This window comes from Danio rerio, chromosome 20 (assembly GCF_049306965.1).
Source record: "Danio rerio strain Tuebingen ecotype United States chromosome 20, GRCz12tu, whole genome shotgun sequence".
Classification (NCBI taxonomy): domain Eukaryota; kingdom Metazoa; phylum Chordata; class Actinopteri; order Cypriniformes; family Danionidae; genus Danio; species Danio rerio.
This window is the reverse complement of record NC_133195.1, coordinates 43,748,562-43,764,909: the sequence shown is the minus strand read 5'-3', so window position 1 is coordinate 43,764,909 and position 16,348 is coordinate 43,748,562. Positions and strand designations below refer to the sequence as shown.

Below are 16,348 nucleotides of genomic sequence, written 5' to 3'. Positions count from 1 at the left end.
TATATGTCCAGGGATAGATAAACATGATTACAAGTGTATATGTTACAATATATGAATATATGTACAGGTTGCTATTAATAGTCAGTAGTATGCAGATAAATAAGCATGATTACAAGTGTATATGTTACAATATATGAATATATGTGCAGGTTGCTATTAATAATCAGTAGTGTGCAGATAGATAAACATGATTACAAGTGTATATGTTACAATATATGAATATATGTACAGGTTGCTATTAATAGTCAGTAGTATGCAGATAAATAAGCATGATTACAAGTGTATATGTATAGTGGGAGTGTAAATAATTACAAATGCCCATATGCAGTGGGTATGTACAGTTCAATAATGTGGTGCAGTGAATGTGCAAATTTTAAACGTGCAAATGTTAAACAGTGCAGTTATTGCGAGGAGTTTAAGTTAGAGCAGAGTGGGGGGTGTATTTGGGGGGGCAAAAAAGTCAGTGTGAGGCAGAGTTCAGTAGGGAGACAGCTCTGGGGAAAAAGCTGTTCCTCAGTCTGCTGGTTTTTGTCCGGGGGAGCCTGAAGCGTCTGCCAGAGGGCAGGAGAGAAAACTGTCTGTGAGCGGGGTGAAAGGTGTCCTTCAGAATACTGCGTGCTCGTCGCAAAGTGTTTCTTCTGGATGTCCTCTATGGCTGGCAGTGTGGTCCCTGTGATGCGTTGGGCAGTTTTCACCACCCGCTGCAGTGCCTTACGCTCAGCAACAGAGCAGCTTCCATACCAGACTGTGACAGTTTGTCAGAATGCTCTCTATTGTGCAGCGGTAGTTCACCAAGACGGCTGATGATTAGCTCAGATTGCACTACGTCAGGTCTGCATCCAGACCTCTCTTATTTTGAGGAGCTGAAGCTGAGGTAATAATACAAGTGTTTTGCAAAAACTGAATCGTTCCAACTAAAAAGCTTAATGTTTGTTTTCACAGTATGAAATGTGTGTATTTGTGAAATGACTGTAATCAATAAAATGTGCATAATAATAGGAAAATATGTAAATTATTCAGAAAAATATAAATTATACTAGCCTTTTTAGATATGATGTATGTATATATATATAATTTTTCTGAATAATTTACATATTTTCCGTATATATATATATATATATATATATATATATAGAGAGAGAGAGAGACATATTAATCTAGATATGATATAGCCAGTCACATCTGTTTCTGTAATAGTTAAATCACAGTCAGTTCTTGTTCATTCATTCCAAACAAAATAGTTGTTAAACTAAAGTTTTTATACATAAGAGTAATGAAAAAACTTTGTTTCATTGTTAATAGACAGCTCGCTAAGTGTTAACTAACAATCAAAATCGAATCCATCTGAGGTATATCCAGATTTTCATTCTAGGCACCTTTTAAACATGTGAATCAGAAAAAATGAAATATGTGAAATCTGCATCAATATTATTTACAAACTTTGCTCAAGACATCTATTTTTTTAAACCTTTAATAAGTTGCAATGTTGAGTGATTACAATGCACATCAAAAGAGAAAAAATAACACTGACATCCAAAAATGAAGGAAAAGAAACATTTGGTACAGCCATCTAGTAAATCACTGGCGTGCCTAATACAATATACAATAAAAGGTAAAGCAAAACAAGTCAGCTATTTAGGTTTTATCAGCGAAGAATAATATATCCAGTGCAAAACATTGTTCAACACACACACACATTGGCTACAAGCATTAAATGAAGTGTGCCAAACAACTAACATGTGCAAGTTGCAAAAGGATTATTAAGCACTGTTACAGTCATATGTTTATGGTGTAAATCATTAAGAAGGACAAAATCTACAACTTTGTCAGTTTTTCACATGCTAAAGCAACACTGAATACATTGTGCGTTCTATAGGAAACGATCAATGGTGTGACTTATGGAAAACATGACCTGCTTTGTCATGTTTACTTCTCACGAATAAATTAAGATACTTTTTTTAAGCACAGAAAGATTAATAATCAATGTTTCATAATTTTTTTTTTTTTTTTTTTTTTTTGAGGAAGAACACAAGTTGATGAAGGAAATATTAACATCACATCAAAGGAAACCCAAGCCGTGTTCTTCACTTAGTTCAGCTTTCAACTAATAAACACCAACCGTAAAAGCATGCAAGATTTAAAATACAGAAAATACACATGGGGTTAGCCGAATGCGCAAAACACTATTTACATTTACACTCTCTTATCCCTATACATGTGGATATTGACAGAAGTAACGGCGGATTCTCTCAGTCAAAGTCGCGGTTGGTGAGGACCAGCGGAGCCACCAGAGTCCACACGTACAGAGAGATGCAGATCCAGCTGGAGCTGATCTTCACCCACACAGACGGCCACTTGCTCGTCATCGTCTCATAGTTGGAGTCAGGGCTATACAATTCACAAGGGGGGGGGAAATGGAGAAGTTGAGTTTAAGAATTGTTCTGTATATAAACTTTCTAGTATAAACAGAGTATAAAATGACAGCACTACCTGTCTGCCGTTTAAAGTGCTTTATTTACCAAGACTGCATTTGACTGATGAGTGCATTTGATAGAGTACAGTACAATGGGGTATATGCACAGCTAGTGTCTTTCCTCCTATCGATAAACTTCCGGTGGAAGGTTAATCTGACTATTTACAGCAACGATGTTGTAATATAATTAAAATATAATCAGTTTAATAAACTTAAGCATTTGTTTAGTTGTTCAAACGTAAAACAAGATTAAAAGCCGTTTAAACACAAGTCCCGTCAGGAGCAGCAGGCAAGTACAAAAACTCATACATTTTCATATTTTAAAGACATTTTGCAGAACAATGGAGTTTAATATAGTGCCTCTTGTACATTCTGAGACCCACTTTATATCATATATCAATCAGGCAGTGAAAAAAATCACTGAATTTGAAAGAAAACAGACCTCAAAGGCAGTGATTTTGTAACGAATAACAGTTCACCGCAAGCGCTGGGTTACTAAAAATTAAAAGTCCTTCATACCTTATTTTGAAATACTTATTTAAAAATGTTTGCAATTCTGAGTGTGCCTCATGCAAGTGAGTGGGCTTGACAAACCACCTGTGGAAAACACACTCATTCACCTCTCTGATAATTTAACAGTCTTAAACCCCACACTTTCTTACAATCACTTCATATAAAAAAAGCTGCATTTATTAGGAGTGTAACGCATCACAGTTAATCTGTAATTCGTACGGATCACAACCCTTGGTTCAGAACACACATGACCTGCAGACTAACACTTTTTTTACGCCTCTCACGTCACTCAAATCACATATATGAAAGCATTTAGGCTTTCCTGTAAAATATATTGGATGACGAAAAAGTTGTGGTAGATTATTCGGCATGTGGTGGGTTTCTTAGCTTTGTAAAGGTGTTTTCTGTCACTACTTGTAAGCTGCACAGTTAATCATTAATATATCTGGATTTCAAGACCCACACAACATAAATGATAAATGATGGTGATTGGCATATGTATATTAATCCTTCCAGTCACTGAATTCAAATTTGTTTAAAAAAAAAAGAGATTCATTCTTTAGTCTTTTGAGTTATTTATAAAGATGCAAACAGTCAAATAACACAGAAATATTAGAATAACAGTTTATAGTTTAGATAAAACCACTGATGTTTATGGTAAAGATTAAAATTGTAGGAGATTGCATGACAGACAAAGGAGACATCCAAAACATGCAGTGCTGGTGGTCCTCCAGGAATATGGTTGAGGTAACCACAAACACTGGTATAGAGTATAATGTTCAAAAAAACATTTCAGATAAATGCTGATCTTCGGATCTTTTTAATAATCTAATAATCCTGATAAACAATTGCTTAACTGTTAATAATATTAATAAATATTTCTACCGTTTAATTTAAAATTATTAACCCTTCTGAAGGCGAAGGAAAATTTATGAAGACAGATGAAAATATTATCCCATACCTGTACCAGTTGGTCAGTGTCATCATGATGTATAGGGAAGCCAAGAAGAGCATGAAGTGGAAGAAAGAATAGCTGTAAGTGACGCCATCCTTCTCATTATCAATGGCACGGTTGGTACCATCGCCCACTTCAAAGTTCTCAGGGGCAGGACCGTCCTCGATCAGAGCAGATTCATCGCTGGTCAGGGTCAGTTTGTTCACCTGAGTATTACTGGAGTTGCGGATGCTACGGAAATAAAAAAACACAAAGTTGACAAGTGCTGATACTATATAATGGGTGGGTTTACAAACACAATCTTAATGTGTTTGTATGCATGTGGTTAATATGCATGTGGCATGAAAACATGTTAACCTCAATAATAAATATAAAAGAAATTGTAAAGTAATACTAAACTATTACTATTATATAATATGATTAAAGGGGGCATGCGCTGTGTAAAACATATGCGAAGAGCACAATTTTTTTTTAGACTCGAGCGAACAGTTCGCGCAGTGCCGCGTTTCACTTGAGTTGAATATGAATCACTTTGAAGAGATTTTGTCTGAAACAGGGACTACTGTACAGACATCTTTATGATCTGTCCATGCGTGATCATAGAGATAACCAGATGAGCAAGAATTCTTGGCTAAAAATTGCAAGCCCACTGGAAAAGGAGGAAAGTTTTTGTTAAAAAAAACTTGAAAAAAAAAAAAAAAACTTGAAGAATAAGTTTGTTAAAACCAAAAAGAGAGGCGATGGCAAAAGTGGAGAACCGGGTGGTTTTAATACTCAATTACAGAATATGTTTTTCCACAATTCATAGGTTTTTTTCACAAATTATTTCTTTAATAACTGGAAAAGAATATTTAAAGCTATCGGTTTATTGGTGATGTGGTCACATAAGTTAAACCATTATTGCCTTTTTAGCGATAATGTAGAGAACAAACTAGCCAGACAGTAATGCGTGAATTGTTGAGTGGGTTAAATAAAAAGAGTCTTTAGTTTTTAGATTTTTACTAAGTGTACTGTTTTGCTTTTATTATTGGATAATAAAAATATATATATATTTGAAGAGCAACCCATGTTCTGTTGTCATTAATATTTTAATAAACTTTAATAGGTAGAACTGACTGAGATGAACAAAGCAAGTGATGCATCAAAGTTCAATTTAAAAAAATCTTAAATGGTTAAAAAAATCCTTATGATCATTAAAATATTTTATAAAAATAATTAGTAAAAAAAAATCTTGAACGATATTAATAATAAGACGTAGTTCCAGGAACGTCCTACTTCTATGGTTATCCTTCTTGATTTTACGGTGGGTTTCTTTTGACTGCTCCCTGTTGTTTTAAAGGATATCACAACAGCGAACGCATCAAGTATAAAAGCTTCGTCCGTTTCGTGAGATGTGCATGTTGTCAGCGGAGGTCCGCAAGCGGCACCAGACGAAAGTATAAATCAGGCTTAAGTTAGCAGTTCATTTCGCTGTGGCGACCCCTGATGAATAAAAGGGCTAAGCCAAAGGAAAATGAATTAATAATATCATTAAACAGATTTGAGCAAAATCTGGTAGTTAAAGCTTCATTTATTAGCTAATTTTGCCAAGAATGTAAACACATTAACCTTTCCTCGGTTGGTTTATTGAAGTGTGCACTGTTCATGTTTGACATGTAACAGCCTAATTTTATTTTGCTTCTCCACGGCACATACTTTGCACATAGCCAATGTTATTAGGGGCATTTATACTTATGCATTCTGTCTTTGCTTCTCTGGCAATAGCACTTATGAAATGCCAGCAGCCAATGGGGTTTCTATTTTCCACTGTGTTGAGTTTCATTGCTGCTGTTTTAGATTTTTGACCAGAAATGCATTAGATGCTAATGTAGAAGTAGCGCAAATGTTCACTCGCTCACAAGTGGCCAAAATGAGTTTACATCACAGGGTGGCAGGGTGCACCCTTATAGATAGGGTGAGAAGCTCTGTTACCGGGAGGAGCTCGGAGTAGAGCCGCTGCTCCTCCACATCCAGAGAAGTCAGCTGAGGTGACTTGGGCATCAGTTTTGGATGCCTCCTGGATGCCTACCTAGCGAGGTGTTCCAGGCATGTCCCACCAAGAGGAAGCCTCGGGAAAGACCCAGGACACTCTGGAGGGACTATGTCTCTGGGAACTGGCCTGGGAACACCTCGAGATCCCCCTGGAGGAGCTGAAGGGAGTGTCTCGGGAGAGGGAAGTCTAGGATTCTTTCGTGAATCTGCTGCCCCCGTGACCCGGCCCCAGAAAAGCGGAAGAAAATGAATGAATGAAAGTTTTGGTGGCATTGCTAGAATTTGATTGACACAATGTGAGGTTGTATTAATTTAATATTTGAAATAATTCCTTACATCCTTCAGTTTGCAATGAACTTAACTGTGAATTTAAGAACATCCAGATAGAGAAATAAGCAGTAAAGAGAAAGAAATATACTACAAACTCAAGATACTTTTTTGACCCAGAGTTGTGAGAATGCAGCAGAAGTAGATGTTGCCTTTTGAGAGGATAAAATCTGAACTAGAAGATTTCCACTGTGAAGTCTTGTAATTGGTTTTTTAACAATTTATTTAACAGAACAAACAAATAAAACACTCAGAGTTATTCATGCAAATTAGTACGTTTTAACAGCACTACCAGGAAATAAACAAGAAATAAAATCTTTATTAGTTTACTGATTTGCACTGCACAACAGGTTTTTTGAGAGTGTATTGGTGTGCAAGTAAGCATGCTCATGTCTACAAACAAATGGCAAATGTTCTTACCTGGAGTACAGCACACACATCAGGAACAAGATCAAACCCACAATGCCCTGGGCATCCCACCACTGAACAACACGGTCCTGACCGGCAGGGCTGGTGCTGTTGAGACCAATAATGCCAAGCAAGCTAGGGTTGCATCTGCGGTCTTTGGATAAAAAAATATATACATTTTTAGTTTTAGACCATTTTATGAACAAGTAAATATTTGTGAGAAGATTTAGAAAATCGTTCATGATCAATACCAGGTTCATTAGTCATGGCAGACCAGGTCAGATACATGGTGTAAAGAGTAACAATGGAGGACTGCAAGAGACCAGACCTGGGCTGGGATTCCTAGAGGAGATGAAAGAGGAGGAGATGAATTATTAACAGTGGATGCTGACTCGATATGGCATTTATTCCGACCTTCAAAAAGATCATCGCAGTCTAGCCAAACAAACAATGTCAGTATATTGTTTTCGTAGTCTGTACCTGGATTTTAGGCAGGATGGACATGACAGATGCACCAACGCACAGCAGCATGTTGATGCTGATGAAGACTTTATTCTCAGTGCACCCGTCAGAGTGAGTATAATAAACATAGAACAAGACCAGAGACATCAGGGACAGAGCGTAGTTGATGGCTGTGGCAGATAGAAGAGCTACAAAAAAAGATTGGGAAAAAAAATATTACAAAAATGCAAATCAATCTTATGACTGCATTTACATTGCAACACTCATACATTAAACGTCCCGTGAAATTAAATAGAAGTTTTTTAGATAAAAGTATCAGTATTGTTAGTTTTTAGGATATAAATAAGCTAGTGTGCTCCAAAACAGTCTCTTCAAAACATTTAAAACTTGTAGTTTCATCAAATTGTGACCAATCAAATGCTCTCTAGTATCTGACATGCCCCGCCCTCTTCAAGACACTTCACATTTGATGAGCTTGACCTCAGCCACTCTCACTGGCAAAGCCGTGATAAAGCTAAATGCTATTGGCTGTTTAATAAAAAGGGGAGGAGCTACACTATGTCGAACTTTCTCTTCATGTTGTGGTTGAGATTACGTCAAACGTAGAATAAAAATGCACATTTTAAAGCACGTTTCTCACTTTTTTAAATTAATATACATGTACTGCTGTTCAAAAGTTTGGGGGGTCAGTAAGATTTTTTTTTAAGAGAGAGACATTGATACTTCTGTTCAGCAAGGATGCATTAAATTGATCAAAATTAACAGTGAAGACATTTGTGGTGTTATTTATTTAGGTTTTAATGCCATATCAGCAGCATTGGCTAAATTCAGCCTATTCTATATATAACTTACAATCATATGTTTGTTAATAATCAAGCATTGTGCAAAACACTGATAAAAAAAAAAAAATCTTTCAATTCAACCAATGATAAATATTCAAAAATGCCTCCAGAAGACACCTTTTTAAAGAATTCACTTAAAATATTTTCTGAATTGCCTTCTAGTGTGTGTGTGTGTGTGTGTGTGTGTGTGTGTGTGTGTGTGTGTGTGTGTGTGTATTTATTTTTATTTAATTACTTAATATTTTTTTTTTCCCCTGAATAAAAACTTTCCCTAATATCTTTTAAATTCCAATATACTATTAAAATATTTTATAGTCAAAATATTCTTACACAAGTTACAAACAGATTTCTCTTTCAGTGACCAATTCTGCAGCTTGTATGTACAACCTAGTCATGTCTCATAGTGTTACAAAAGATTTCTATTTAAAATGCTGTTCTCCTAACTTTGTATGCATGCTATATCTTTTGCATCAAGAACGAATTATAAAGGATCATGTGTCCCTGACGACTGGGGACAAATTTAATGACATTTTAAAACTTATTAAAAACAAAATAACAGATATTTTGGGTTTTAAATATATTCTACAATAAAACTGCAAACGAAAAACAAAGAAAATGTTGTCCAACGTCAAACTACTGAATGCACAGGTCTAAAGGATTATGTACATTTACTTTTTTATGCTATACAGCTACGTTCTGTAAAAATACATTTTAAAAACTTGAATTCTCATGTGGGACAGAACAATTGAAGCTCTCATAATGCATACCTGCATACCAGCAGCGAGAGTTTCCCTCCTCCATTTTCTCCACCCAGGACTCATTCCAAGAGTGGGCAAAGTCAATCAGAAGCACAAGCTGAATGAGGATGAAGCAAAATGCTCCAGCCATCCCAATGTAAAACCAGACTGGAAAAGATCCAGCAGAAGATCATCAATAGATTCTCACAAAACAAAAGCAAAATAAAGTCAAGTCTGCCTAATCTTTAATCTTTCATTGCTTAAGCTGGCTTTATAAATCCCACTTTTTATGTCAAACTATATCACATATGTTGCATTCATTTGTTATTTTGGTTTATGGGTCACCATATTTCACCTTAAAGGGATAGTTCATTCCAAAACCACCAGCAGCCACTGTCTTACATAGTAGGAGCTAAAATATTACAGAAGTGAACATTCCCTTTAACATAATCTATTTGCAAGCATGTTTCATTTTAAGATGCTAAAATGGAACTCTACCAGTGGTAAAAGGGCCCTCAGGAATGAAGAATGCTCCGACTGTAATAGCAGTGGCTGCAGCAAACTTGAAGAACCAAAACCTGTGGAAGAGAATTACATGCAGACACTTTAATCCAAAGTAATACAGGAACATGAGCTGCAGTTCGACAATATTCACAAATGCCTCATTTAGTAATCTAGATTTAAAAAAAACAAGCAAGAGATTTTATGGCTTCAGCAGTTCAGTGGGAGGCTGGCACTCATTCAACTTTAGTTCCTTTCGTGCAGAAACAACAAGGCGCCATTTGTTTAGTGAAATTTAAAATTTCTTAACATAAACCCTGCTAAAAAAATAACACAATAGACCCTTTCACACATATTTTATTGGTCAATTACTGTTAAGATATCATGTGAATAAATCACACTTTTCTATAATACATAAGTTTAAAACAATAAAAAAATAACAACAACCAAAATAATCTATTATATAACATAAACATCTAAAACAGAGTTTTTTTTATGATTTACTTTTGAAAAATACTACATTTTTAAAAGACTCACGTTTACAATAATTCCTTATAACTAACAAAATAATAGGTTTCTCCTGATAAAAACCACAGTCTCATGAAATTAAATAAGGCATAGCAAAATATGTTTTACATTTAAGCTGTTATTGTAAGAGATGTTGTAAAATCGCTAGTAAGCATACACGTGTGTATATAGAAAACAGGATTACCAACGTAGGCATGTTCAAAGAAAGAAATCTGCTTTGGACAAGGCATGGGAAGAAAACCTGTTTCAAGGTATACCGCAGTTTGGAAAAGCAAAGTTTTTAAAACCAGCAAGATTTTCTGTTATACCATTCCAATGGTATATGTAAGATTGTTTTTACTTTCTTTTTAGTTTTTTAGGACAATAGTATCTCCATGCTGTTTTAAATTGTAAAAAAATTTGTGTTATTGAAACTAATTAAGACAGTAGAAGTCAATGCTTCATAATTTAGCCTGATATGTTTACTGTTCCTAAAGGTTTCTTAAAATAAAATATATTTTGTGAAAATATTGTGTTCAAAGGGAATAAAACTTGTTGTTTTTTACCCATACATTTAAATAGAACATATTTTAGAGCAGTAACCACAATATTGTGAAACCGTGATATTTTTATCCAAGGCTATCATACCTTCCCAATCATATACCGACCCATGCCTACTTTGGACCAATCATAATGTTCTGTCTGGCTGGCTGTTTATAGAAATCGCTATAAACGGATTGTAATTTACTTCTATGTAAACATGATGTGGTAACACTTTACAACGAGGTTCATTAGTTAATGCATTTACTAACATGAACTAATCATGAACATTACATGTACAGCATTTATTAATCATTATTGAACATTTACTAATGCATTATTAACATCCGAGTCCATGCTTGTTAACATTAGCTAATGCACCATGAGTTAACATGAACTAACAATGAACTACTGTATTTTCATTAACTAACATGAACAAATACAGTAGTAAATGTATTGTTCATTGTTTGTTCATCTTAGTAAATGCATTAATTACCATTAACTAATGAACCTTATTGTAAAGTGTGACCCATGATGTTTTAGAAAACATTTGACTATTGTGCTGGGTCTGGCACTTGAATCACATCTATCTTCAAAATTTTGCTATGCCGTGGTTCTCAGTACTATAGTAACTATCTTTATTAGTATAGTATTCCTCGTATCCCCCCTCCCCCCCCCCAATTTTTTTTTTCAAAAGTGTTATCAGAAAGATCCAGAAACTAAAGCACTTCTCATCCAGGTTGATTTAAAACAAAACATAAATCATGAATATTTTAGTACTTGTGTTTTGTCAGTAACATTTATTTTAGTACCTGAATATTGTTTAACTCCTGAGAAAAAAAGTGCTGCTTTTTTATTAACACACACTTGTAATTTTTTATATTCAACTTGCCAAATGTCAAGACAAAATCACCCAATTGTTCTAGAACGGGGGTGCCCAAACGTGCCAAAACCAAACTTGATAGAGGGCTGTGGGTCGAAGGTAAATATACCAAACTATATTACATTCAATTTGCCATGGCTAATTTCCTAATTTATTTGCGAATATTTAAAAATAACTAGAAAATGTTACTTTAAAACATAATAATTAAGGATGCAGTATCATTCTTAACATTTTACAATGAACGTAATATGGTAAAAACATAAACAATTTCATTTATAACACATTTGAGTTCAATGGTGAATACACTAGTCGAGCTGCTCAAGCCTTTGTCTTGATTTGCTCACCGATGTCTTGTGAATTGTCCTCAATCTGTAAAGTGACAGTATTTACATTTTAAAAGTCTGATTTGTTTACTGCATTTAATTTTTTTTTTTTTTGTAGCTCCTCAAACAAAGAAACAAAAGGTTATGTTAAACTTGAAATGGCGAACTCTGTCACATGCATTCACCCCAACCAACTCCCCATCATTCTCCCTCTCTTTTCAGATGAAATGGTGGGCCAAATCAAAGATTAACATGGGCCAACAGATCCTACTTTGGGCACCTCCGTTCTAGAATAATGAATCCTTTCCAAACAGAGCTATTATCTTCATTAATATCATGCAGCCCTAGTTATTTTGGTAATCATACAGACTAATGATAACATACAGTGCTAATGATAGATTTTTGGAAAAGTTAAATTTAGTCACACACTCACCCGTTATGCACAGCAGCTCTCGGGTCCTGGCTGCTCTTGACCTTGACCATAATGAGAGAGAAGAGCAGGAAGAACATGGCCATCCCAAAGCACACACGATAAACAGCTTTATAGCCCACCAGCACATCACAGTTAACATGACCTTCCACTCCTGGAATGGATGAACCCATTCCTCCTTCACAAAAGCCTGGAATCTGTGGTGAAGTAAAAAAAAATGCTTTAGTAACAACCCTGAGTATCAATTGTAAAATGAATAAATAAATTGAACTTTTAATGCTGAGTATTGCTGTGTCACCTTCTTCAATTGCCCCTCCATGCCCGGCATGAGCATAATACAGGCGATGCCCACGCCAAGCAGCATGAAAAAGGCATAGATCAGCCGAGTGACAGTGGAGTTGTTTCCACTCGGGCAGCATCCGCACAGCAGGCAAGGAGCACTGCCACAAAGGCAAGGGATCTACAGAAGAAATAAACAATAAATGTGATGCAAGCCATTTTAGATGGTTGACTTTTTTTAAACCCCAGTCTCTCTGGATTTGATCTGTCAAAGAGATCTCAGGAAACTTATCCTATATATTATTTATTTTATTAAATTATTTAATATATCATCATTATAATGAGCATGCACAATACTGATAGAATGGGCAGTTATCATTTAGACTTTTAGTGTGCCTTTTAAGAATATTCAGATTGTGATATTTCGGTAACTGTTCGTCAGAGTACTATGCTGGAAGACTTAATAGTTCTTTATTTTCCAACATGAACATTTTCAAGTGTTAATCTGGCCTACGACATTGACAATTCTGTGACTATTTAAAGATGTTTTTTTCGTTAGTCCTGTACAGTAAGGCTCCATTTGTTAACATCATTTCCTTTACCTAAAGTCTATTTAATGACAAATAGGAATGCTTATATATAATAACTTTAACTGTTAAAAGGTATTAATTACTAGCTAATTAGAAATTAATAAAGTTGTGGTAAATAATAACTTAACGTTTCTGACTTTAATTGTAATACAATAATGGTTAAGTTTTTTTTAAAGTTTTTTATAACAATAATTGTGAAAAGTGCTATACAAATGAACTTTAAGTGAATTGAAGTACAAAAGCATTTAATTATCTTAGGTAATGTTAATTTCTTAGTTAATGCCTAACAAAATCCTTTTAAAAGCCATAATCATTTTATTAAATTGAATAAATAACTAATAAATTAAGTTGTATTATTTTTTATTCATGAATTTGTTGATTTTAAATCAATTACTAACGTTTACTAATAAGACTTTATTGTAAAGTGTTACCTATTGTACTTTAAGATCCTTTTGCATTTCTGTTGCACTCAAATGTTAACGGGAAATGGACGACGTTTTTAAAATTCAGTATCAATTGGTACCAAACTACAGTATCATGACAACCCAAATGAACATCATGTGTATATATATATATATATATATACACATTAATGCAATACACTAAGTATTTTTTGTTATTTTACCTAATACAGCAAGGGTTCTTAAATTCCGGCCTGGAGGGCCGATGTCTTGCAAGGTTTAGTTCAACCCCAATCAGATACACATGGGCTAGCAAATAAAGCTCTTACAAGGCTTTCTAGAAACAACTTGCCTTAACACACCTGCAAGGATGGAGCTCAAATCTACAGGACACCGGCCCTCCAGTACAGAGTTTGAGAACCCCTACGTTATGGTAATTTTTTTTGCAGCTTATGTCAACTTATCATGTTAATAACATATATCATGATAAAAGCTTCAGCAATTCATTGCAAAAAGCAGTTTCTCTAATGAAAAACTTTGCATTAATATAACTTACAATGGTCAATCACTTGATGCCATTCTAAATTTTGAGTGGTTTTTATATGAAAGTGTCTGCAAGAGCAGGAGTTCGCAAACTTTTCAACTGTCCATGCACACCAATAGTCATATATAAATACGAGCATATTGACAGTGCAAAAAAAGTGCAACAGTCTATTAACTATATACATTTTTTGTCATTTATTCATTAGTTTAATTTAATATTAACCTCATGTAATGAGACTGGTGGGCACAATGTTTACAGCACAAGTCTATTCTTGGTTTAATTTTGAATCTGTATTTTTAATGTACGCGAGTGTCAAAATTTACTATGGTACCATAAAATCAATCTGCTTCAACTGATGCTACTGCTGCTGCTGTGTCGTTAATATAATGTAAAAACACAAGGGGTCACAATCCAATGGGGAAAAAATCTAAAGGCTTATGATAAAGGCCTTTATTTGCATATCGTTTTTTTTTTTTTTTAATGTAACTTTTAAATTCTATTGAGCAATTCCAGCATTGTGGATGTGACATTTGCAGTAATATCTCAAAACATACATTCATAGAAGAGTATATGTTAACTTTATATTGAAACATCTGTTTATATTTTCCAAAACTACTAATCACAGAGTTATAGGAGCAGAAAATTATCAATCTCTAAACATTTTTTACATTTTAAATGAGGAAAATAAATCTGCGTTATGGATGTGATGAAAAAAGTCAGCAAGTTTACAGTATACAACATACTTTAGAAATTCTGCGAAATAAACTGCACAAACCAAAAGAAATAATGCTAATCAAAAGAAGAGAGTTTGTTCTCTACAGATCAAAAACGAATTATTTTATGTTATTTGACATTTTTTGCATTCATGAGGAAAAATCTTCGTTATGTGACAGATGTGCAATTGGCAGTTGTCTGATTTTGGTAAATAAAACATAATTGTTTGAAAACACTGACAGAGACATTTTCGAGTATTTTTAAAGCACTGTAAAATACTTGCTTACACAAAAAACACAGAAACGGTTTAGCCATTTTGGCTTAATTTTTTTCATGGCAAGGTTGACATTTGCATGGAATTGCCCTATTTTTTCTTCTGTAGGTTATGGATGAAATATGGTAATTCTAATAGTTTAATAAAGCTTGCTTGATTTTTGGAAATCACCAAGCGTCCTCCCATCACTCACAATCTATAAATGACTTCTTTGTGTACAATAAGCAAGCTTTGGTGACTCATAATAAACATGATGAATGCAGAGTGAATCATATCAGTTTTTAGGAACAATTTAGGGAGCCTCATCATCTCTCGCCTGTACCTAGGGTCCAAACCAGACAAGGATTGTACCTAAATTTGTCCAGCCTTACGTAACAAAGACAGAGTGTTTAGACATGATTAGCTCAAACAGGACATTAAATCTGTCCTGAAATAAATCTCTGGATAAATAACTTATTAAACAGCTTCGACCAAAATGAATAGCTTACACATTCTTTTGTTAGGGACATAGATATTATAATTAATAAACCTGACATGACATGACAACAAGACTCTATAACAGCACAAATATATGTGGAATATTAAATGATGATCTCTTTTACAATATTACAATTAAAAAATAACTAATATAAACATAACCTAAAATTAACTTAGCACTAGGTGTTAGTTACAAACTCAGAAACATGTATAACATGATGAATAAACATTCTGTTAAGCAATATGTTTTCTCTTCGGTCTCTGTATGAGTGTGTGTCATCATGTGCTGACATCTTATCAGTGTTTTGATGTCGCAACCCTTGAAATCATCATTTGAAACCAGCATGTCATGTTGAAGGATGTTGTTTATGCTTAGAAATGACACTTGTGCTGAGAAAACATGATTATTATTTCTAAACTGAAATATCAAACGACGTGTTGGTTTCATTATCACACTGGAAAACATTGTTTATCTTCTTAAATTATTCGGCTACGAGAGAAATGGCAGTAAACACGTTTTAATACCAAAATTACGCGAAACATAAGACGAAAGTGCTGTGCACTTTGTGTATCTATGGTTGTCTACGACCACAATAACATTTTGTTCTTCATCAAAACACGGGAACCACCCAACACGACACTGTATATTTGATGCAACATCACGAATTTAATCAAGAAAAATTTAACCACAGACATTGTTAAATTCATTATTATGCTGTAGTTTGTCATTATTGGTAATTATTCTCGCGATTTAGTGGGTTTTGTGAATTTAGGGCATCTCGAAAGGCCCAGACACCATTTTCTCTTGTGTCTCTGTGCCGATGCGAATGTCATCAGCATAACATTTTAATAAACTCGTCGAAAATCCGAAAGTTTACATCTATTAGGTTGTATTTATATTTAGACAGCGTATTATTTATTGAACTCACCCAACTGGCCATGGAACAAAGCCCAAGTACGGCCCCCATATTCGTCGGTGATGTGCAATATTTTTCCGGACGGGTTTGAAAATGGACGCGGTGTGTTTACAATGCAGCTCCGCTGTCTGATGAAGCCGGAAACCGCAAGGTAGTTTCACATTCAACATTTCAAAATAAAACGTCTGGCTTTGACGGAGGAAAAATATTTCATGCACAT

The 16,348-nt window shown here is 34.6% G+C and overlaps 1 protein-coding gene across 1 annotated transcript; it reads right to left on the bottom strand.

Moving 5' to 3' along the window:
- Nucleotides 1-1,345: 1,345 nt before the first annotated feature.
- Nucleotides 1,346-16,256, bottom strand: serinc1 (serine incorporator 1). The gene is made up of 10 exons (NM_199727.1): nt 16,141-16,256; nt 12,231-12,392; nt 11,936-12,129; nt 9,247-9,326; nt 8,779-8,916; nt 7,188-7,357; nt 6,959-7,049; nt 6,720-6,861; nt 3,948-4,172; nt 1,346-2,388 (listed from the first exon to the last, which is right to left on the bottom strand). The coding sequence occupies exons 1-10, from the start codon at nt 16,177-16,179 to the stop codon at nt 2,250-2,252; spliced, it is 1,380 nt and encodes a 459-aa protein (NP_956021.1). The 5' UTR covers nt 16,180-16,256; the 3' UTR covers nt 1,346-2,249.
- Nucleotides 16,257-16,348: the final 92 nt, after the last annotated feature.

Excerpts from the sequence above, each read along its gene's own strand:
- serinc1 (NM_199727.1), bottom strand. The coding sequence starts at position 16,179 with ATGGGGGCCGTACTTGGGCTTTGTTCCATGGCCAGTTGG. Across the intron at positions 9,327-11,935 it reads AGAGCTGCTGTGCATAACGG|GTTTTGGTTCTTCAAGTTTG; the intron begins GTGAGTGTGTGA and ends TCTCTTCCACAG. Across the intron at positions 7,050-7,187 it reads CCATCCTGCCTAAAATCCAG|GAATCCCAGCCCAGGTCTGG; the intron begins GTACAGACTACG and ends CATCTCCTCTAG.